A 23,263-nucleotide genomic window follows, 5' to 3' on the forward strand; every position below is an offset into this window, starting at 1 on the left:
CTGGTATACCATTGTTGGATGACTGTGTTATTACTGTACTTGGGCAGGTGACTTGCAAGGGGACACCCGCTGTCCTCAAGATCTACTGCAACCATCCCGTTGACATTAGACCCATTGCAAGTGTCAAATACCTATATGCTCCATGGGGCAGACACAAAGTCTAAGCCAGGAGGAAATAGCTCACATATAAAGAAATATTTTCCATGACTTGACTGATATATACCAGCTGTGGATGTGGATTTTCAGGGTGTTAGACTAAGGAGGTGAGCTATAATACTGAGTGGAGGCTGAATTCACTGACAGGATGCACTACTAGAATTCCAGTTGGAATGTGTTAGTGCATGCAGCTGGTGGCCTGCAGTTCATGGGTTTTGATGCCAGAGCTGTCCTGGCATGAGGTGGAGGAAGGAATCCAAAGGCTCAGAGAGAGGAATTTTGGAGTAGATTTATCACATTCCATCTGAACACTATCCCCTATGTTCTACAGGAAGTCCCATAAGCAGCTCTTTTCAGGGAGACATTGAGTCCCATTAGAAGAGGGACACCTGTGTCTCTGGAAAGCTCTGAAAAGACCCACAGTGTCTTTAGAAAATAGGCAACCTTTTACAGCACTGCTTGATATATATACCCCATCAATGCTCTAGGTCTTGGAGCCAAACACCCGACCTGAGTTGCCACAGTTGAGGGTCACAGCCTCTAACCCAGTTTTCAGACCCAGAGCCCCCTGATGGAAGGGGAGACTGGGTCTTCTTGGGAAGGCCTCTGCACCACCACTAGATATGCACATTACAGATCTTTCCAAGCCTTCCCAGAGACCTGCAGCCATTTACTAAAGCGACAGGTTATCCTGGAGAACACGCATGCTTGAGCAGGATTCCCTTCCTCAAGGGCCACCCGTCAAGTGACACCGAGAAGACTTCATTATTTCCTGCCTTATCCACCTCCAGAAGCTTGGACAGACACTTCCAGTGGACTGCACATTCCCGGGTGACTGGCCCCAGCTCAGCCCACCTCTGCCTGGATACTAGGCTCCTGTGGGGGCGAGGGGGAAGAGAGGGTGAATCCATGCTTTACAGAGAACTGTCCAGACACTCTCAAGAGGCACTGGAACGTAGTGTGCTCGGCAAGGAGAGAGAGAGAGACAGAGACAGAAAGACAGAGAGAGGGAGAGACAGAGAGAGAGACAGACAGAAAGAGAGAGACAGCGAGAGACAGAGAGACAGAGAGAAAGACAGAGAGACAGAGAGACGGAGAGAGACAGAGAGGGAGACACAGAGAGAGACAGAGAGACAGAGACAGAGAGAGAGGGAAAGAGAGAGACAGAGAGTGTGTGCGCGCGCGCAATTCTGAGCCCTTGGTGGGTAAAAGCTGCTTTCAGAACCCTGGACTGGTCGGGGCCGGAGACAAGAGTGACAGTACCCTTTGCCCTCTTTTTCCCCTTCTCCAAGTCTCCATGTGGAGCACAACGTCTTTTTTCTCTGCCTGGTCACAGTGGGCAGAGCGGGCCCAAGGGTGCTCATGGGGTCTCCTGGGCCCTGGATTCCGGTGGAGGTTTCTCCTTGGCCTTCCTTTCGCGGCAGGGCGCAGGCCACGACCTAAGTTTTGGAGTAACAAACACATCGATCAGGGATCACAGCAAAGCCGGCTGTAGACTCTTAGGTTAGGCGGGGGGGTGGGGCCCTGGGAGGAATGCAGGCTCCAGCATGGCGCGTCCCCTTTACGCCATCGAACCCAGAGGTAGTCATGTAGAGCATGTTTTGGGCAAAGTGAACCCTCGGAACACGCGCGCAGCCGCCGTGAGCCCAGTTCGGGGGTACTTCCCTTCTTTCAACTCTAGGAACATAAGTCTTTAATAGTTACAGCAAAGCCTCGGGCCAAGTTCTATGTCCAATATGGCCAGTTGGAAGAGGGTTCTCGCGCTGATGTGGCTAGTTCCCATTCGCCCACTATACGCCGCCCACAGGTGATCCACCGCCTTCCCGTTCTGCGCACGTATCTGGCTGCCGGCACGCAGGCGCAGAGCGTCGTGTTCTCTATGGTCTGCAAGTCGGACAGAGCGTCCACCCGCCCTCTTTCGGACTCTATGGTTCCTAGACGTGAAGACAGACAGCCTATATAAGGCATGCGCAGGCGTGTAAGCGTCTCTTTCTTTTCAGCGTGGTGAGTAGTGGCGGCTGAGGAGTCTACTGTGCCCTTGCCATTACTCTACCCTGGATTGCTCCCTGTCTTCGTTTTCTGTTCCGACTTTTTCTGTTTCGTTGCAGCCAGTGAAGATCCTGGTGTCGCCATGGGCCGCCGCCCCGCCCGATGGTGAGAGTTGAATGCTTACTATTTAGCTGCTGAGAAGAATTATCACTGCATTTGGCAGCTGAAAGCAACCATGGGGTGGGGCCTCCCTAGTGTAGATTTCCTATTTTGGGAACAGACTGCGTTTTCCCCTATGGTTTCCGGGTTACTTTAGGTCTTCATCTATATTATGTGATTCTTTTAACGTAAAACGTGATGCCGCCCTTTAAGTGCTTCCACAATTTTGTTGGGGTGTTACTGGCCCTGTATTGCATTTCTGAACCAGTTTCAGGATGGAAGCGACGTCCTCCTTGGCATCCCGCCCTTTGTCCTGGAAATTCGCCGCCTTTTCAGGCTCAACTGCTCTCTGGGCCTTTGTGTGCTATCTCTTATTTCCGGCTACGTGACTTGTGGGCTCAGAATTCTTGTGTGGCCTACAGGGGGCGCCGGGAAGCTTTCACGTGACTCGGAAGCGAAATACCGCGTGCCCAAAAGTCTAGGTGGATGACTTGAACTGTGCTCCTGTTCTGCGGCAAATTTGTAGTATGCAGTGTCTGGAAGTGAGATTTTTTTTTAATTGGGAAACTCCGTTTCAAAGTGTTGGTCTCACAGGAAGTTTAAAACATAATAAGGGGTCAAGGAAGATATTTTTGCCTTTATGTTTCTATCATTGTTGTCCTCTAATTTTTGGCCACCTATTTGTGACTGTATCTTCCTTTAAAGCCATTTTCTAGATTGACTTGTGTTGCCCCCAGCCCTCCTTTGGTCTAAACTTGCAGGGAGCACTGGAAGTGCCTATTGTCGAGTTCACTTGTAAATCCCTGAAAACCTGCCTTTCCCCCACTGCAGTTACCGGTATTGTAAGAACAAGCCATACCCAAAGTCTCGCTTCTGCCGAGGTGTCCCTGGTAAGTTGTGAAAGAGCTCCACAACTGGTTTGGCTGTACTGACTCAGTTTTCTTTGGCATTCCACACAACTACTTACCCTGTATTTTTCAGATGCCAAGATCCGCATCTTTGACCTAGGGCGGAAGAAGGCAAAAGTGGACGAGTTCCCACTCTGTGGCCACATGGTGTCAGATGAATATGAGCAGCTGTCGTCCGAAGGTGAGGTTAAGGATTCCTTGTTAATCATGCCTATTTCTATGTGCTTCACAGCACACTGTACTGGAACTACCAGTTCATTAACCCTTTTTAGTGCCAATGTCGCTGTGAGTGACTGACAGATTTTCCCAGCAGTGCCAGCGTTGCTCCAAGCAATTCTCTTTGATGGCTATAAATGTAAAGAACAATGGAATAATTTGTATTTTCTGTTTTATTCTTTTTTTTTTTTTTTTTTGTACCTCAGGTTATGTATTGCTGTAACTTTTTCTCATGTTGACCCAAATTTCGAATTTTTACGCTTGTTCAAATACTGACATTAATTGTTATAATTTTTATTTATTTTATTTTTTAAAGGTTTTATTTATTTTTAGAAAGATGGGAAGGGAGGGAGAAAGAGAGGGAAAGAAACAGTAATGTGTGGTTACCTCTTGCGCCCCCAGCTAGGGACCTGTCCCACAACCCAGGCATGTGCCTTGACTGGGAATCAAACTGGCAACCCTTTGGTTTGCAGGCTGGGGCTCAATCCACTGAGCCACACCAGCCAGGGCACATTTTAAATGGTCCTTTTAATTTCATTTATCTTTGCAATAATCGTCAAAACTATGCAGTATGCATGATAAGGAAGCTTTTGCTAATGGACGTTTTCATTGCTTCACAGTATAGTGTTAGCATTTTGTTTGTAAGCTTTTTCACTGTTGATGTCTATTGATGTATGTTTCTAGTGTGAATGCCGTTTGTGTTTTTTTTGTACATTATGAAGTTTGTTTCTTTTTTAAAAATTAATACAGTATTTGGCATATGTCTTGTTATCCATGTTGCTGTATTTTTTCAAATTATAATCATAGGTTTTTTATTATGCCATATACTTCAAAAGCCATACTGAAGGAAATAATTTATTTTTTCTACAATAATTTTAATGCAATAAATTTTTGCTAACTTGCATCACAGAACACTGCTTACAAAAGGAGAGTGTATTTACTATATGTCGTGAAATTTTCAGCAAATTATTATGAATAATATTTTTGTAGACATTTTTTCATAAACTGTATTTCTCAGCAAAATAGGCTAGCATTTCTCACACGAATTTAGCAATTACATGTGGCACTCAAAGGGTTAATCATAAATACCCATTGTGGACCTCTTTATGAAACTCACCCAGGCAATACAAATGACCCAAGAGCCAGGGAGGACCATGGTAAGTGCTGTGACATCCTCATTCTGTTGTCTTCCCCACACCTAGCCCTGGAGGCTGCCCGTATCTGTGCCAACAAGTACATGGTGAAAAGCTGTGGCAAAGATGGCTTTCACATCCGAGTGCGGCTCCACCCCTTCCACGTCATCCGCATCAACAAGATGTTGTCCTGTGCTGGGGCTGACAGGTGAGCTGGGTCTTGGGTGTTTTCCATAACTTGGGGGCCTCTGTGTTGGGCTTGATTATTAGGGCAAAAAGGTGGCCCCACATAAAAGATTCGAACACTCATAGCAAAGCAAGTCAAGTGGCTGGCAAGATTTCAATGGACACTAATTCTTCTACTACTCCATAAATGAATAGAACTGACTTCCAGAAACAAACACAAGGGCATCAAGACTAAGTCTTAGCAGAGCAGCCTCTGGGCAACAGGTGGAGGAAGTAGCTTTGAGCTTGAGGACAGCCATCTGCCAGCAAGCACATTGCTGGGACAGTTGCATGTTGGAGGACTTTCAGATGAGCCCAGTGGCACGTTTGCAGCTTTTCTGGCTAGTCTGTTTTGGGGTTCACTGCAGCCAATTAAGCCGACCGAGCTCTTTTACCCATGGGGGCCCGGTGTGCAATGTCTGCAAACAGTAGCATCCTTGGTAGTGTATGCAGCCTATTGCTAGTATGGGTTGCTTTAAGGGACCTTGGATACAGCCCTTTCTGAAAGACACTGACCTCATCCTCTCCCCAATCTAGGCTCCAGACAGGTATGCGGGGTGCCTTCGGAAAACCCCAGGGCACAGTGGCCAGGGTCCACATTGGTCAAGTCATTATGTCCATCCGCACCAAGCTGCAGAACAAGGAGCATGTGATTGAGGCCCTACGCAGAGCCAAGTTCAAGTTCCCTGGCCGCCAGAAAGTAAGTAGTACTGTGGTCTTGTTCCTGGGTTTAGTTGCCCCAGTCCCAACGTGTCTTTTTTTTTTTTTTTTTTTAAGATTTTATTTATTTTTAGAGGAGGGTGGAGGGAGAAGAATAGGGAGAGAAACATCAATGTGTGGTTGCCTCTCGCACACCCCCAACTGGTGATCTGGCCTGCAACCCATGCATGTGCCCTGACTGGGAATCGAACCAGTGACTCTAGGGTTTGCAGGCTGGCACACAATCCACTGAGCCACACCAACCAGGGCCCAAAGTATCTTGATTTGGCTCTTTGTTTCCCTAGATCCACATCTCCAAGAAGTGGGGCTTTACTAAGTTTAATGCTGATGAATTTGAAGACATGGTGGCTGAAAAACGGCTCATCCCAGATGGCTGTGGAGTCAAATACATCCCTAATCGTGGTCCCCTGGAAAAATGGCGGGCTCTGCACTCATGAATTTCTGCTTCTACCTTAACACCCACCAATAAACCGTACTTCTTGTCCGTGTCTTTGCATCTGGATTTCTGGGGGAGGAGGGAACCCCAGGGTCACTTGTCCTTTGTTTTACAAAATAGACTGACAGTGAACAAACCAACCCAGAATAAGCCAAGTTGGGACATTGATTTTGGACATGCCTAGAGATCAGGTTCAAAAGCTCAGTCCATGGTTAGTCCTAATGTAAGTGCTTGCTGCCTTTGTCAAGTGCACTTCCCAGGATGATGAAAAGGGGCTTGTGGCTTAAGGCTACCCTTGGGCTGCTGTGGAATCTTTGCCCATGAGTCCCAAGCCAGCAGTGTGAAATGAGAGCGGAAAGTATCTGAGCACGGTCATGGCCATGTTTAAACCAGCCATCCAGGAAACCAGGTCATCCATTTACTCCTCTGAAGTGTTCCACTAGGCTTGGCGACAGGAGACCTTTGAGTACATAATGCAGCCCCAAACAGTAAATTCAACTGTAGCTTGGAGTTACTGGCCTTAATGTCCTGTTTTTACTGAGCTCTATTGTCTGGAAAATGGAGTGGTTCCAAAGTTAGCTAGGTCCCTCTGACCTCACCCTTTTTAGGCAACCTGTCACAGTGTGTTAACTGTTCTAATATCCCAAGGAAATTGCTTGTTCCATTTGCTGACATGTAGGGATACAATAACCATAGTTAATATAACTGCTTCACAAAACTTTTTAGAGAAAAGGTAAGGGAGGGAAAGAAACAGCATGTGGTTGCCTCTCACATGCCCCTAAATGGGGGCCTGACCCACAACCCAGGCATGTGCCCCGATTGAGAAACCTGCAACCCTTTGGTTTGTAGGCCGACACTCAATCTGCCAAACCACACCAGCCAGGGCACAGTATTTTTAAAAAGTTTTATTTTTAGAGAAAGGGAAAGGGAGGGAGAAAGAAAAGCATCAATGTGTGGTTGCCTCTTGTGCACCCCTGACTGGGGACCCAGCCCGCAACCCAGGCATGTGCCCTGACCAGGAATTGAATCAGCAACCCCTTGGTTTACAAGCTGGTGATCAATCCACTGAGCCACAATTATCACTATTATAGTTCATGTATTCTCTGTGAATCTGTATCCTTGGTAACCAGTCTCCCTGGGGTCACACCCTACAAATGTGCCAACATAGGCTAGCTGCACCTTCCGGGCCATTAGGGCTGATTGTAGCTGCTTTCATAAGATTACAACTGAGTTAAATGTATCACCTATAGTTCACTTGCATGTGAACTGCTAGATCTCCATCTTTTATTTTTTAAGATTTTTAGAGAGGGGAAAGGAGGGAGAAAGACATTGACCTATTGCCTCCCGTAGACCCCGAACCAGGACCTGGCTGGCAACCCAGGTATTTGCCGGGACTGGGGATTGAACTGGTTACCCTTCAGTTCACAGGCCAAGGCTCAATGCACTGAGTCACCAAGGGATTCTATTCTCTTTTGGGATCTTCATACTGATTCACATGAGTCCTATGTACACTTAGGATGGCCCATTGATATATCTGCTATGCACATGTAGTGTCCCTCTAGCCTTCTGTCCTCAGTGTGTATGTAAATTTCCTTTTTTATCATAATGTTTCATAGGTCATGGAGCCCATTTCCCCTCCCCTAGCCCTGGAGCCTGCTTTGTCCCCACTCCTGACACTACCTGGGGACAAGTTCCATGGCTTCAGCCTCACGGTCCTGCCCTCCTCTTCCACATTCTAATGCCAGGCATAGGCTTAACCAAAGGACACAAACCAGAGAAAAGGCAGACGGCTGCAGTCAATAAGGTAGAACTGGAGATGGAGGAGGGCTGCAGTTGAAGCCCCTCAGGAGTTGCTCTGGCTGCAGGGCAGATGGACAGGAGAGACTGGGGTTTGTTTGAGTCCTGAAGACAGTGTCGTCACCACATCTGTGGGCAGCAAGTACTAGGGTGGAGGTGAGGTTCAGGCCATCAGGCCCAGCTGGGGGGCAGGTGGGGCAGCAGTACCAGCAGCAGCGATGGCAGCAACAGAGTGGCCAGGCTGAGGGGCTGGATCTTGTGAGCTGCTTGGCTCAGCTCCACCTCCACAGGGTAGTGGTCACTGATGTTGAGGGCCTGGGGATGGACAGAGGGACAAAGTGTCAGGGCTGAGCAACTTCCCTGTAACCAATTCGTGCCTCAGCTCTTTACCTCCTCCTCAGGGAGCTGGAACTTCCTGGGGAAGTTGAAGACAGCTGCAGTGTGTAGCAGGCTCCGGCAGCGCTCTCCATGCAGCACTATGCGGTCATAGGCACAATGGGTGCTGGTCCGCACAGTGGTGTCCTCCCCATCTGCAATTGCCCAGTAGAAGTCTGCCTGAGTCCGCAGCATCAGCTCACCTAGGCGCTTTTTGGTCAGTGAAGCACAGTCAGCATTGAAGTCCCCAAGCAGGATCACATCCTGGAGAAGGAGACAACTGTCAGACTTGGCCCTCTGCCACCCAGTTCCCATCTCTCCCATGCAATCTGCCCAGCCCTACCTTGCTCTGCCAATGCTGGGAGACATCCAGAAACACATCATACAGGGCGTCCAGCTCCTTCTCTACAGCCTTCGGAGTGGTGTGTAGAGGGACCAACACCAAGCTGGGAAGGACTGAAAGGCCCCAGGGATGGAGAGCTCCCACCCACTCCTGGCCCTTCATGCAGCCCCCCTCTGGGTGACCAAGCCCCTAATAGAGCCAGCCAGATCCCCTCTTCCCTCTTCCACATAGCAGGGCCATCCTTCCTACCCTTGCTGGGCAAAGTGAACTGGGCCACAAAGGGCTCCCGAGCAAAGAGATCATCCTTGTCATTGTACACGTAGTAATCCCAGACCTGTGTCTTGTGTGACCTGGGGAACCAAGGGGTGGGAAGCAGTGACCCCACGTCACTAATTTTGGTTTGCAAGTACCAACATCAGAGCTGGCATTCAGGGAGGGCTGTCCTCCACCAGCAGTTTCATTTCACGTGAGTGCACCTTCCTAGCCTTTTTCATAGAATTTTACTGAGATAAATTTATAAACCATAAAATTCCAATGGTCTTTAGTAGATTCACAAGGTTATTACCATCACCACAATTAATTGTAGAACATTCTTATCATCCCCAAAAGAAACTACCCATTAACAGTCACTTCCTATTCTCCTCCCCTTCAACTCTTGGCAGCCAATGATCATATTCTCTCTCTTTAGATTCACCTATTCTGGACATTTCATGTGAATGTAACCAAATAATATTTGTTCTTCTGTATCTGGCTTCTTTCCTTTAGTATAAGTTTCCAAGGTTCACCCATGTTGTAGCATGGGTCAGTATTTCATTCCCTCTATGGCTGAATAATATTCCATTGAGTAGAGAGACCACCTTTTATTTATCCACTCATCAGCTAATGGACACTTGAGTCATTTCCACCTTGAGGTGTCATGAGTGATGCTGCTATGAGCATTCCTGTGTAGACATTGCTCACCCATTATTTTGGAGTGAATCCTAGACATTATATACTTCCATCTATATAAAGAAATAGAGCCCTGGGTGGTGTGGCTCAGTGGATTGAGTGCCAGCCTGTGAACCAAAGGGTCGCTGGTTCAATTCCCAGTCAGGGCACATGCCTAGGTTGTGGGCCAGGTCCCCAGTTGGGGACGTGGAAGAGGCAACCACACATTGATGTTTCTCTCCTTCTCTTTCTCCCTCCCTTCTCCTCTCTCTAATAATAATTTTTTTTAAAGAAGGTAAAAATAAAAGAAATAGGTTTGCTTCCTGCACAGTCCCACTTGCCATCTCGATCCTGACCCCAAAGGGCTGTCAGGATGATCCAGGATATCCTCCCAGGAACTTAGGGCTATTTCTGGAAACCGTATCCACCCAAGGCCCATGATAGGCCCTGGTTGATCTTCTTCCCAGAAGCTGCAGCCAACCACTCCCAAACAGGCCCAGACCTGCCCTGAGCCCAGTGGCTTCCACAGGAGAGAGGCAGAGGGGCCCAACCAATATCTGCGCATGGAGAAGGCCTGCTGTAGGAACACATGAACACCAAAGCTGGCAAGGGGAGAGGAGAGACAGATCCCAGGGTAAAACAGTCGAGGAGAAAAAGTGCGATGAGAAGGTGAGGGCTGCCCCAGGAGAAAGAGGCCTGTAGCCCTTACGACTACTCAGCCATCTCACAGTGGGCCTAGTGCCAAGTGTGTCCCGAACACTGTTTCTGCTTACCGGTAGATGTACACGTACTTCTCCATGTATGTGCTGCGCCCCAGTGGGGGGCTACTCAGGGAACTGTAGGGCCCAGAGCCATCATATCTGCCAGGAAAGAGGAGCTTGGGGTCAGGAGCCCTGAGGCTCAAGGGGACCCCGGATTAGACCCACAGAACATGGCTCACCGGTTGAGTTCTCGAAGCAGGAGGGAGATGGCACTGTCAGAAGAGTCAACTACCTCCTGCAGCACCATGATGTCACAGCGAGCCAGGATCTGCAGGACACCAGGAAGGCCAGCCCCACTCAGCACCAGCTGTCCCAGGAGGGCATGAGGTCCCTGAGGAACTGACACTGGCCACTGACATGGGTAAGAGTGTCATGGTGTGCTGACTGTGGCCCACAGGGCAGGGACTAGAAAAGACCTGGGAGAAAACTGAGTGTTATCCCCACCCACACTACACCCGTTTTACAGGGGAAGAGACTCAGGCCCACGACAGGGAAAGAACTTGCTCAATTTCTCTGCACTCATGTCCCTTGATGTCGCTTCTTTTTGGGGGACATGTTCTGTGTCAGGCAGGGCTGAGGGCTTTGTCTTGTGGTCTTCAGGGGTGCAGCTTCCCTACAATGATGAACTTACCCGAACTAAAGTGTCCATCACATGCTGCCTGGCCACCTTGGCAAGTGTCAGCCGCTGGGTGTTGAAGGCACAGATACGAAAGGCCTCAACCCCACCAACCAGGAGCAGGAGCACAGCTGGGCAGTGCATGGTTGTGTTCAGGCTACTGGGATCCTGTGGAGGAATCCAGGTTGCCCCAGGATGTAGTCCTAGCTGGGCTTGGTTCTGGTTTCAGAAGGACATGGTGTTATAGACAGAGAAAGTGATGCTCATCCTACTGCCCAACACCAGCCCCCCAGAGATGCCAGCGTCACAAACTTCCTGCCTTTTCTCCCTGTGGACACCTTCTGACATTGGCACATATGGCTCAACCTCATTCTTTTAACTGTAGTAAAATACACATAGCATAGAATGTAACATCTTAACCATTTTCAAGTGTACAGTTCAGTGTTGTTAAATACATTCACATTGTTGTGCAACCATCCCCACCATCCATTCCCAGAACTTTTCATCTTTCCAAACTGAAACTCTGTCCACATTAAACACTAACCCCACCTTTTTCCCCTCCACAACCCCTGGCACCATCTACTCTACTTTCTGCCTCTGTGAGTTTGACTACTGCAGGGATCTCACAGAATGAAATAATACACTATTTGTCCTTTTGTGTCTGGCTTATTTCACTTAGCATAATGTCCTTAAGGTTCATCCATGTTGTAGCATGTCAAAATTTCCTTCCTTTTTTTAAAAAAAAGTTGAATTTATTAGGGTGACATTGGTTCAAAATTTCCTCCCTTTTTAAGGCTGAATAATATTCCACTGTATGGGTCACCACATTTTGTTCATCCATTCATCTGTGAATAGACAGTTGGGTTGCTTCCACCTTTTGGCTACTGTGAATAATGCTGGCTATGAACATGAGTGTAAAAATATCTCTTCAAGTTCCTCCTTTCAATTCTTTTTGGTATATACCCAGAAGTGGAATTGCTGAGCCATATAGTAATTCTATGATTAATTTATTGAAGAATCGCCATACTATTTTCCATAGCAGCTGCACCAAATTACATTTCCACCAGCAGTGCACAAGGGTTCGACCTCAGGGTTTGATCCCAGCTGTTCACCACCATTAATAACTAGGAGGACCGTCTTCACAAATATCTCTCTCTGCTTCTGACATGTTATCTTTAAGACAAGCTCCCTGCAGAGCAACTGCTGGATTCAAGGGCATAGGCACTTAAGATGATCTCAGATACACCAAATCACCCTACTGCAGTGTGTGATGGGGCCCCTTCTCCATGCTCCACTACCACTGGTGAGCCCTTCTTGTTCATCTCATCAGCTAGAGACACCCCCCCATGCTGAGAGTCTCTCTTGGTTTATTTTTGTCTCAGACTCACCCATACTTTGCTTTTTCAGGCTTAGTTCCTTGATCTACCCTGTTCATGTGGTTCTCATTCAGTGATACGATAAGTCCTTTGACTTCTGTCTGCATGCTCTTCTCTGTCACCTTCCCCCTGGGGCTCACTTTCTGCCTCTCTCAGGCTCTGGCTCTGTTTTTCTTGGCCTCTCTTCTCTGTTCATCTGTCATAGCTTCTCTGCACATCTCCACTCTCCTGGAGGGCTCCTTGCCTGTTTCTCCCTCATCACCTGCTCTGTCACTCATGCTAGTTTGGGTCCCCTGCCCTGGTGCCTATTCTGGGATGTATGTGGCTGTTTGGGCAGCCCTAGGCTGTCAAAGGCAGGCTTTGAGGCTCTAGGGCCAGGGGCCCACAGGAAGGTGAAGGACAAGAAGAACCAAAGCCCGGCCTGGGCTTCCAATACCAGGCCTTGGCCCTAGCCCTGGGGTTCCCTTCCACTCTTGCTACCCCCCACCTCCGCGGTGAGGGACAACTTCCTCCCTCCCTCTGTCCAGAGGAATTCCATACCTGCACAGAATAGCTTGTCTGTACCTCGGCTGTAAGCGGATCTAGACACCCCACGGAATTCCAGCGCCTGCCTGGCAGGGACGGGAGAGGAGAAAAGAGGAACAGGCTGTCTTACCGCCCCACCCGTCCTGGCCAGGTCGGCCAGTTTACACTTCCCCGCCAGCATGATCTGTCCCCGCTCCGCCCCAGAGCTTAAAGATAGGGCAGGCACTTTGCCTGCTAAGAGCGGACACCTACCCGATCACTTTCCCATCAGACCCCGCCTTCCGCCCCCGCCTACGTGGGACCAGGGAGGGGCGGAGGCCCGGGGCTGCAGGCCTATGACAGACCTGTGAGTCACAGCGAGAGATCGAGTGGCAGCAGCCCATTAATGAGTGGTTGCTTGTGCCAAGTGCGTGCTTCGACTAGGAGCTGGCGCTTAAATGCAAACCCCAAGCGGCATCCTCCCAGACCCGGCGCTCAGCCCCCACTCTAGGTCTCCCTCCAGGCATCATCTGGTGAGGGAAGACGCAAAAGCTGGAGCTTGTGTCCGACATAGGGGAGCCCCGCGGAGAGCCTGGGCACCCCTGAGGACAAGAGCCTTCTCTCCAAGTTCTGGGGCCGGGCCCCAGAATGGCTGCACACTCCTGAAGTCTCTGGAGACCCAAAGTGAGCGACAGTTGGCTCAGGAACCGGCCGCAGTGCTGGACGTCAAGGATACACTGAGGAACTGTCCCTGAAAGAAGGGCATTAGAGAGCCGAGAGCTCAGTATCGCGTGGCACTCTCGCTGTTGGGACAACTGGGGGACTCCGCGAGGTCTGAGGGTGGGAAGTGAGTCCTCACTGGATGGTTGTAGAACAGCCGTCAGGATAATGTTGCCGTTGCCAGGATTGGGGGTGGTGATCAGCAGGTTGGAAAAACATTTAAATCAATAAAATTATGACTTAAAATAAAAAAGTAGACTTCTTGACGGGCACAGGGCTTTCTTTCAGGGATGATGAATGTGTTTTGGATCTAGTTAGAGGTGGTGGTTGACAACATTGCGAATGTATTAAATTATATAAAATATACAGGAAACTAAAGAACAACACAAACAAAGGAACTAAATAGAACAAAGAGCAGAATAGAAGTCAATAGGGGGGAGGGGAGAGGGAGAGAAGGGGGATAAGTAAGGGAAGGGTTTAATTAAAGAGCCTGTATAAAAGACTCATGGACATAGACAACGGGGAGGGATATGATTGCGGGAGAGGGGGTGGGCTGGGTGGGGGAGAGAAATTGGGGGAAAAGGGGATAACTGTAATTGAAAAACCAAAATAAAAAAAAAAATTAATTATTTATTGATTTGAGAGAGAAAAAAAAATTATATAAAATACTGTAATACATACTGTGTACATATTGCTACATATAACATAATATATACACAGATACATATAGTTCAATTCTGTAACATTGTAATTATGTAAAATTACATATTATATAACATATATACATAAAATGTATAATTCAAATGCTATAAAATACTATAAAATGGTTCTGTTATATCAATTTTACCTAAATAAAAATAATGGGAGGGGGGACTAAATTAAAAGTGCTTCGCCAGCCCCGACTTTGAGTGCTGTCCTGCTGTGCAGCCTACATTACAGAGATCCTTCTGGGGACGAACTGAGACAAAACCGACGCGCAGGGGCCGGCGGCCTCGGACTGAGACTGCGCGGGGGCCGGGCGGGGTTAGAGTTAGGACTGCCCCCGCTGCCGTCAAGCGGCCCGAACGCGTTTTGCGACAGGCGGCTGAGGAACGTGTGGCCTTAGCAGGATCACTTTTCCGAGGGTGGGTGCGTAGGGCACGCGGCTGCTAGCGTCAGCTCTTGTTCTTCACTGCGACCCCCGGCTCCTGATCACGGTGGCGGCTCGTCTGTGGAGAGAGAGCGGGGCCGGGCCAGGCTCTGGCCTGCCCCGCAAGGTGACCTTGGTCGAGTCCCCTGTCGCGCCGAGTGGCGGTGCGCGTCTGTGGCGCGGGCCTATTAGGGACAAGGCTCTGGAGAGGTTGAGGATACAGACCTAGAGCGGCCTCACAGGCTGCCCCGTGGCAGCGGATCGGCCGGGCCGCCGGGGGGAGTGTAGGGGAGAGATGCCCCTACATGTGAAATGGCCATTCCCCGCGGTGCCGCGGGTCACATGGACCCTGGCCAGCAGCGTCGTCATGGGCCTAGTGGGCACCTACAGCTGCTTCTGGACGAGTGAGTGGGCTTGGCTGGGGAAAGCCCTGGGCCCCAGAGGAGAAGGAGGCCAAGACCCCCACACTCTTTCTTTTCCCCCAGAGTACATGAACCACCTTACCGTCCACAACAAGGAGGTGCTGTATGAGCTCATCGAGAACCGCGGCCCATCCACCCCCCTCATCACTGTCTCCAATCACCAGTCCTGCATGGATGACCCTCATCTCTGGGGTACACCAACCAGTGTGCTGGGCACAGGGAGGCAGTGAGAGAAGCCCGGAAATGGCCAAACAAAAGCAGAACAAACTCACTTCTCACTGGGCTCTTCACATAGCTCTGGCACTACTGTTTCTGGGGTGTCGTGCCATAATGGTGCAAGTTTGATTTGTGACCCCTTCATCATCCTCTCAGGGAAAGTGATTTGGAGAGAGCCTCAGAAATTTGAAGTGAATGAGGAAGTGAGGAAATGGCCACAGGGCAAGGTCTGACGGTTTTCTCTGTTGCAGCAGGCCTGTGGAACCCTTCATTCTCTAAATCATTGAAGGTCCCACAGAGTCTTGGAGTCTTGGGAATAAACCGGAGGACCTGTCAAGGAAACTCTGGGCTAGAGGCTGGGAGACCTGTATCTTGGTTCCAGGTTTCCCCCAGGCTGGGTTTGTACCCTTCAAGCAACTTTATTTGTGAGCTTGGCTTCCCACCTAGAAGTTCCTGCTCCACTGACTTTACAGAATGTTGCTTTGCTCCAATAATCCGAATGGCTGGGTAGAGGGATGTCCAGAGCTTTCACTACTGAATGCAGGAGGTTAGACTACCCTAGAGCTCATGGGGAATCACCATGTCAAATGGATGCTTGGTGGAGAATGGTCTGTGGGGTGCCAGAGGCAGATCCCAGGAGGCCAGGAAGGAGGCTTTAGAGTATTCCAGTGGCCTGAACCAGAGTGGTGACAGTGAAACAGGAGATAGAAGTATAAAACAACAGCATCAAAATATGTTGGGAGGTAGGCAGATGAGACATGATTACTAATGAGATATGGGGAGTAGAAGAGAGTGAGGAGCCAGTGGGAACTTGGATGTCTAGCCCCAGGATCTGGAAGATACCCCTTTGGGCCATAGAGAACTGGTAGTGCTTGCTGCCCTTGTTCTTCATTCCCTGAAATGCGGTGACAGAAAAAGGTGCTCCCTGGAAACAAAGTAAGTTGGGGCATGATGCCTTTCTTCTCCTTCTCTAGGGATCCTGAAACTTCGCCACATCTGGAACCTGAAGTTGATGCGTTGGTGAGGAGGAATGGGCCCCTCCCAAAGGGCCTGGCAGGCTTCACCTGTCTCTGCCCAGATTTGCCCTCCTACTGCTCTGCCCAGGAGGTGGCATCCAGCAGTTCAGGCAGGGCAGGGGGTGGGGCCCCACAGGTCCTCTTGTGCCTCCATCACACATTGCTGGTGATGTCAGGCATCATGCTGGAGGGACAGTTGGGAAGTAGGGTGCAGGGGAGGCAGGGATGACTGCGTCTGTTCCCACTCCAGGACCCCCGCAGCTGCAGATATCTGTTTCACCAAGGAGCTGCACTCTCACTTTTTCAGCTTGGGCAAGTGCGTGCCAGTATGCCGAGGTGAGCTGCTTCTCCGGGAGGGGCTTTTGGGCCAGTGGATGCAGGAAGGAGTTTCTGCAGGCTTCTCTGGCCTCCCCTGGTGGGCCATGCCTCCACTTGGCAGAACTGGGAATGGAGGGACCCAGGTGGGACAGGTAGCCTGGGAGCAAGGGGAGCCTGGGAGTGCTGCCCCACCAGTTGTGAGGCATAGCTCCATTGCTGGAGGAGTGCTGGCTTCTTGGATAGTGCTCTGTTCTCTGTGACTGCCTGGGTATTGTAAAACTCTGGAGCTCTGGCATTAGAAGTCAAAGAGGTATTATCTGCATCCCTTTCTCTTAAGGACATTGCTAAGAGCTCACTGGTGGCAGTGTGATGTCATATGTCTATGATGGAGGTGGTATGTGCCACAGGCTGCAGGGCTTGGGAGAACAAACATGCTTATCGAGTGAGATGTATAACATGGAATGACTGCTCAGAACCTCTTTTTTTATTTTTTGAGGGGAGTTTTAAACAACAGAAATTTATTTCTCACAGTTCTGAAGGCTGGAAGTCCAAGATCAGGATGCCAGCATGGTCATTTACAGTGACGGCCCTCTTCGGTTGTAGACTGCTGACTTCTTGGTATTTCCTTATCAAAGGCCTATTGTGCTAGTTGTGAACCATTTGTAAAAATACTTGTCTGAATCCCACTCCTCTAGCTGCCATCCTCAAGTTCATAGGAATCATGAGGTTGCAGAGTGGATGAATAATTTTCCATATCAATATCTCCTAGAGCAGTAGTCCTTCCATTTGCTGGTCACTTCTGAAGCCTTTAGGGCCCAGGGTCCTGGCTTAGGTGCCAAACCTCATTCATGCAGTGGAGGAGAGGCTTAAAGCCCACAAACTATCTAATTTTTTAAAAAAGATTTTATTTATTTATTTTTAGAGAAAGGTGAAGGGAGAGAGAAAGAGAGGGAGAGAAACACCCATGTGTGGTTGCCGCTCGTGCACCCCCAGGTCGGGACCTGGCCTGCACCCCATGTATGTGCCCTGACTGGGAATCAAACGGGTAACCCTTTGGGGTTTGCAGGCCTGCGCTCAATCCACTGAGCCATGCCAGCCAGGGCTATTTAGTATCTCTTGAGAGCCTTAGGAGGTAGAGGGCCACTTTTGGTTCCCATTCTGCACCTCAAGGGACGGAGGGATTAAGCCGCTGGCCCAAGGTCACTGGGAGAGAGGTAGCAAAGCCAGGATTCAAATTCAGGTTGTCCTTTCCTCGGAGAAGTTGAATTTTTCCAGGCAGAGTATAAGAGAAAAAGCATTCTAGACACAGGAAGCATTTGCCAGGCATTGGAGAGGTAATCAGTAAAGGTAGAAAATGCAGGTTGCAAGCGAAAGGTGCTGGAATAACCATGTTAAGAATTTTGGAATCTTCTCTCATCAGGGTAGTGATGTGCTCCCACCTCTGGTTCAGAGAGAGCACCCTGGTAGCAGAGTGACTGGTGGGCGGGAGCCTGGGTAGGGGCTGTCATAGAAGTTCTGGCAGCAGAGGATTATAGCTGGGCCTCTGGGAGTCACTGTGGAGAGTCTGAGAAGGGGACTGCTTTGGGATATGCTCTGGAGGCAGAGTTGACAGAACTTGTTGATATATTGGGTGGGGGTGGGCAAAGAAAAGAGAACTCAAAGATGACACTAGGTGATGTCTGGTAATACTGAGCCACTTGGAGGATGGGATGAGTGGGTTAGAAGGGAAGGTGAGTCCCGTTTGCATGTGCTTCATCTGAGGAGCCTGTCATCCCTCCTGAGGCAGTAGGATATGCAGTTCTGGAACTCAAAAGAATGGTTGGGGAAAAAAAGATACTGGGAACTCAATCACAAATGAAGTCACAAACATAGAGGTGAGGTTGCAGAGGGTTAGAGCCAGGGCCCAAGATGGCACCTTAGAGCACAGAAGGACAGACAAGTCACCAAGGAAGCTAGAAGCAATGGCCAGAGAGGAAGGAAGCAAATCTCCAGGACCTTCTGGGGGCTGGAGAGGGGGAGGGGAAGGGACACAGCAGGGATGGCCATTCCTCTGAGAGGTTGGTTGTGCAGAAAAGAGGAAGAAGTAGCCAGAGTGTTAGAGGTATCAAGGGGGAGCTTTAAAAAAAATTCTAGTCAAATAAATGAAAAGCCAGAGCACTCAAGCCTCCAAATCCTCAGACTATTCCCCAGAGACAGTGACCTAGCATGCTTTCTTTCTTTGTTGCTTTTGGAGGCTGCTTCATTTCTCTAAAACACAAACAGAGGCTACAATGTCATGGCTGGTGACCATGGAATTGTTTGTTATGCCCTGTTCTGAGAGATGGGGACTCTGCTCATATACCCCCGTCCCTTAGTCTCAGTTCCTCCCTTCTGCAACCTCACACAGAGGCATCCCATATCCACTTCTTATCTCCTTCTCCTTTTTGACTTGCATCTAAGGTTTATTGCACAATTAAAAACAGAAAGCAAAATCTTAATCCTAAATACCTTCAGTGAGAGAAAGTGAGCAGGGACAAGCCTTTTATCAAATGACTTGGATGGATAGCAAAGATCTAACGTGTCGAAGCAAAGGAAGAATCTGGCATACTTTGCATCTGTGTTCCAGAAAAATTCCCTCCCCCCACCCCAAGCATAGGCCTTGTGATATGACAAGACGTATTGGAGTGATCTTGCACAGGCTCGACAAGTGAGTAGAAAGAGCATTTGTGAAGGCTAAACACGAAGTGTTGTTCCAAAAGCGTAGCATTGTTTTAAAACTTCAACAAGCTGGATGGCTCGGTTGCACCAGTGGGGTTTTAGTAGAGAAGGAGCCGATACCTCTGAAGCCCACCTCTACCAGGCAACGCAGTCCTGAGGAGGGAAACCACCATTCTCACCATGCTCCCCTGGAAGCTGCTGGGCCAGGCCCCCATTTGGGTTAGACTGAAACTCCTGAAGCCTTAAGTACCACCTTCCAAAGAGCCAGCCTTGCAGAGAACAGATTAAAAGTCCATTTCTTAGTGCATTGGCCCGAGACAGTCCCAGTGTGGGTGTTTCCCTCTGTGCTGTGGCTCTCATCTACTCCCTACTTGCTAAGATGTTTACTCTTACTCTACCCCACTCCTTCAACCACCCCCTTCTCTGTCTCTATCCACTGTATGGACAAGGTTGATGTGATTCTTACTGTATGTGGTCATGAACTGTCTCCGCATGGCTCCAAGATGAAAGCCAGCATGCAGCATTAGACATCTATGTCTGTGTTCTTGCTGATCTCTGGGCTGCCTGGGTTCAGTGTCACAGTCTCAGGGCATCTCCAAGGCGTCTGTTGCTAGCATTGGGGGCAGCTCAACTCCAATTTTTTCAGTCCAGCAAATTTGGGTTTTTCCCAACTTGCAACACCATATGTTCCATCAAATGAAGAGACTAGTTTTCAGGCGGAGCCCTGTGAGGAAGGGGCCAGCAGGAGGGACAGATGGAGGAGGCTGAGGGTGCAGGCAGGGCTGGAAGGCCTGTGAGGAGTGGCTGCAGGAACCGACCTGGCCGAGCCCCTGAGAAAGTTGCTGTCCAGAATCTACAGCCCAAGTGAGGCTGGAAGTCATGAATAGATTTGGTCTGCTCCTGCAACACCCTCTGGACCAGGGGCAGTAGATGTAGGCTCGCCCCAGGGTGGCTCATCCCAAGGAGAAAGAAGTCTCCAAGAGCCTGGCTGAGGAAGGAGGGAGGGTAGAGGGGGCGGTGCATGGGGGTTTGCCAGGGGTTGTACTGCAGGTGTGCCTGTGGCTGAATGGCTCAGTGGGTGAGGCTATGGTGGAAACAATAGGCAAAAGGTGAGGTTGGGCCCTGGCTGGGAAGCTCAGTTGGTTAGAACATCGTCCTGATATGCCAAGATTGCAGGTTTGATCCCCTGTCAGGGCACATAAAGGAAGTAACCAATGAATTCATAAATAAGTGAAACAACAAGTCTCTCTCCTTCTCTCTTTCTCTCTCTCCCCTCTCCCTCCCTCCCTCCCTCCCCTCCTCCTAAAATCAATAAATTTTTTAAAAGATTTTTTTAAAGGTGAGATTGGTAGTCAGTGGAGGAATTGTTAAGTTCTGAATTTCAGTCAGTCTGAGACAATGCTGCTGCCTTACACGTGAGAGGCACTTAGAGGTTTAGAGGATATTGTTGAACAAGGGATGTCAAGGGCCACGAAGTGGTGCAGCTGGGGCTGAGCAGGCTCGGGAGAGACAGTCATTGGAGGTTGTGTGGATGGTGCAATGGGGAAGGGCAAGAGGCAGTTCCTGAGCTGATATTTTATTCTGAGGGAGGGGACCCCAAGAAAATGGGGGCTGATGGGGAGATGCCTTTTCTTGGCAGGAGATGGTGTTTACCAGAAGGGAATGGACTTTATTTTGGAGAAGCTCAACCATGGGGACTGGGTGCATATCTTCCCAGAAGGTCAGTGGGGCTGGTAGGGTCACAATGTCCCCAGGAATATGGGCAAGACTTCCTGTTCCCTCCAAAGCCTCGCCCCTTGTCTCCTCCTATCTAGGAAAAGTGAACATGAGCTCCGAGTTCCTGCGCTTCAAGTGGGGTAAGGGCTGCTGGCCCTCTCTGGCTTGTTTGGACCATGGTATATGATAGCAGCAGCAAGGGGACAATTGCCAAGACAAGGGCTGGCCCAGGGGAGCTGGTTTTAACTAGGAGAGGGCAGGTGGCCCCCGCTGCAGGCTAGCACTGAAGCTCTGCTTGCACCAACGTTTCTGCCTCTCCTCGGGGCAGGAATTGGGCGCCTGGTTGCTGAATGTCGTCTCAACCCCATTATCCTGCCGCTGTGGCATGTCGGTAAGCCACCTTTCAGGGCAAGCCTGCAGTCTGGGGATAGAGGCAGGGAGAGGGGCTTCCCTAGTGGTATTTGGGGTGGTTTCCACTGGGTGTCAAGGAGAGGGTGCCCGGGGTAGGGGACCGGGGCTGTCCTGCTCCACCCCATGCCTGTTCCCCAACCTTCTTTTAACTGTGCTGCAGGAATGAATGACGTCCTTCCTAACAACCCGCCGTACTTCCCCCGCTTTGGACAGGTAGGTAGAGGGTGCTGATCTTCATCTGTCTGTCTGTCTCCCTGCCTGCCATCTACCCTTTGTCTCCCACTCAGCGTTACTGAGGCCAGATTCAGGAGGAGCTGAGCTTGAGGCTGTGGCTGAAGGACCAAGTGGAACATTGAGAGGATCTTCCTGGCACCAAGCCCTGTAGAAGGGGAGAGCAAAGGAAATCAGACCTGGCCAGGGGTGGTCCCTGGGGTTAGGACAGGATGGAACATCTAGAGCATGGACCCTAGAACCAGGATGGCCCTTGGATACCATCAAGCTTCATTTTAAAGAGGGAGAGTAGCCAGAGGGAGTACCTACCAAGTTAGGAGCAGGACTCTGCTTCTGGCTTCCTGGGGTGGTTGGGCTGAGACTGTGGGTACTCCTTGTTCCCTGTTCCTGTCATCTGGTGGCCCGTTTCCCTTGCAGAAAATCACCGTGCTGATAGGGAAGCCCTTCAGTGTCCTGCCTGTGCTGGAGCGGCTCCGGGCAGAGAATAAGTCCACTGTGAGTTTCCCCAGGATGCTCCCTGGCTATCCTTGGCCCCTCCCAGCACTCCCAGGGCCCCTGGGCGAAGCTCCTTGAGGGTTGCAGGTCATCCCCAGTCCTTCCCCTCAGGTGGAGATGCGCAAAGCCCTGACTGACTTCATTCAGGAGGAATTCCAGCACCTAAAGACCCAGGCGGAGCAGCTCCACAATCACCTGCAGCCTGGGAGATAGGCACTGCACTGCCCAGACCCTGCCCTGGCTGCCTCATGGTACTATGAGACGCCACCTGAGGCCTGGGGAAGAGGCAGCTCTGGGACCCAGTCCCCAGCTGCCAGGCTCCCAGTACTGCCTTTTGGTTCTTGCCCCTGCACACAGCTGGGGCTAGGAAATGGACTGATGCTTCGAGCTCAGATGGGGTTTCTTAGACAGATTTCTTCATAACCCTTAAAGGGTACCCTCTCCTAGTTGGTGAGCATTCCAGCTCCTCTATGGTTCTTCAGTTGAAAGAAGAGTCACAACTGCTCCTCCCTCTTGGCCACAAAGGGAGGAGGAAGTTTAGGCAGTGGGCTCCTTCCTTCTTGCCTTCCTGTGTTCTCTCCCAGGGCTGGCGTCTGCAGGGAGAGTAGTTGAAGTGAGGTGAAAGACTAGGCTGGAGCTTGAGGACAGACCCACAAGGCTGTTGGCCTGGAGCTGTTCACCACCTTATCAGGGATGGTCTTTAGCCATGGCTTCCTTCTGCCCTCTGCCCGGGCTTCCCAAGGGCCTGGGAGCCTCGGACAGGGCCCAGCCCCGGGCTGCAGGCAAAAGTGCATCCCTTTGCCAGAGCGGAGCCTGCAGCAGCAAGGGCCTGAGACCTGGCCACTCCTTCCATGCTGGGGCCCACCAACTTCTCCGTTTTTTTCTGTGTCCTTGGCATCACTCCTGGGACTGAGTTGCCGTATTTTATAAATAATAAAGCATCTGTGTTGTGCTGTTTTACCTCTGCCTCTCTGTTGGAGTGGGGCTGGGAGGTGAGCGGTTGGACAGAAAGGCTGGAACCTTAGAACCCTGAGCACATCCAGAGCGCTTGAACAGTCATTGACTTCAGTCATTGTCTGTAATCTCCATATCAACCTTGTGAAAGTAGGAAATAATCTCATTTTGCAAAGGAGGCAGAGCAAGGCTAATGGACTTGCTTCAAAATCTAGAACTAGAAAGTAGGGAAAAGCAAGTAGCAGTTCAGGGGGTTGGGGAGAGGGGCGTATAAGGGAGATAAGTGGTAATGGAAAA

General features: G+C 50.1%; 3 protein-coding genes and 1 non-coding gene across 6 annotated transcripts; 3 read left to right on the forward strand and 1 right to left on the reverse strand.

Annotated features, from left to right (window-relative positions):
- Window positions 1–2,193: 2,193 nt before the first annotated feature.
- RPL10 (ribosomal protein L10) lies at window positions 2,194–5,994 on the forward strand. Its single transcript, XM_090264725.1, has 6 exons — window positions 2,194–2,310; window positions 3,136–3,194; window positions 3,286–3,393; window positions 4,631–4,769; window positions 5,324–5,486; window positions 5,791–5,994. The coding sequence occupies exons 1-6, from the start codon at window positions 2,288–2,290 to the stop codon at window positions 5,941–5,943; spliced, it is 645 nt and encodes a 214-aa protein (XP_090120851.1). The 5' UTR covers window positions 2,194–2,287; the 3' UTR covers window positions 5,944–5,994.
- Window positions 5,149–5,283, forward strand: LOC149991259 (small nucleolar RNA SNORA70). The gene has a single exon (XR_016508774.1). It is a non-coding gene; the product is annotated as a small nucleolar RNA SNORA70 (small nucleolar RNA).
- An 838-nt stretch (window positions 5,995–6,832) lies between the features above and the next one.
- On the reverse strand, window positions 6,833–12,787 carry DNASE1L1 (deoxyribonuclease 1 like 1). The gene is given in 9 exon segments (XM_090265138.1): window positions 6,833–7,926; window positions 7,929–8,054; window positions 8,130–8,378; window positions 8,458–8,570; window positions 8,707–8,807; window positions 10,158–10,244; window positions 10,325–10,413; window positions 10,777–10,980; window positions 12,678–12,787. Coding segments are annotated over 8 exon segments (918 nt in total). The 5' UTR covers window positions 10,906–10,980; window positions 12,678–12,787; the 3' UTR covers window positions 6,833–7,902.
- Window positions 12,788–14,414: 1,627 nt separating this feature from the next.
- On the forward strand, window positions 14,415–22,824 carry TAFAZZIN (tafazzin, phospholipid-lysophospholipid transacylase). 3 transcript variants are annotated; one of them, XM_090265137.1, is made up of 11 exons: window positions 14,415–14,894; window positions 14,976–15,104; window positions 15,383–15,526; window positions 16,103–16,148; window positions 16,395–16,480; window positions 20,799–20,879; window positions 20,974–21,015; window positions 21,204–21,266; window positions 21,447–21,499; window positions 21,935–22,012; window positions 22,124–22,824. In XM_090265137.1, exons 1-11 carry the CDS (start codon window positions 14,786–14,788, stop codon window positions 22,223–22,225), a joined length of 933 nt encoding a protein of 310 aa, XP_090121263.1. In that variant the 5' UTR covers window positions 14,415–14,785; the 3' UTR covers window positions 22,226–22,824. The 3 variants fall into 3 exon arrangements, with proteins under 3 accessions (XP_090121263.1, XP_090121262.1, XP_090121261.1); XM_090265136.1 differs by lacking the exon at window positions 15,383–15,526; XM_090265135.1 differs by lacking the exon at window positions 15,383–15,526 and having other exon boundaries at window positions 14,415–15,104.
- The last annotated feature ends 439 nt before the right edge of the window (window positions 22,825–23,263 follow it).

Source organism: Furipterus horrens, unplaced genomic scaffold (assembly GCF_987537825.1).
Source record: "Furipterus horrens unplaced genomic scaffold, mFurHor1.1.pri manual_scaffold_17, whole genome shotgun sequence".
Taxonomy (NCBI): Eukaryota; Metazoa; Chordata; class Mammalia; order Chiroptera; family Furipteridae; genus Furipterus; species Furipterus horrens.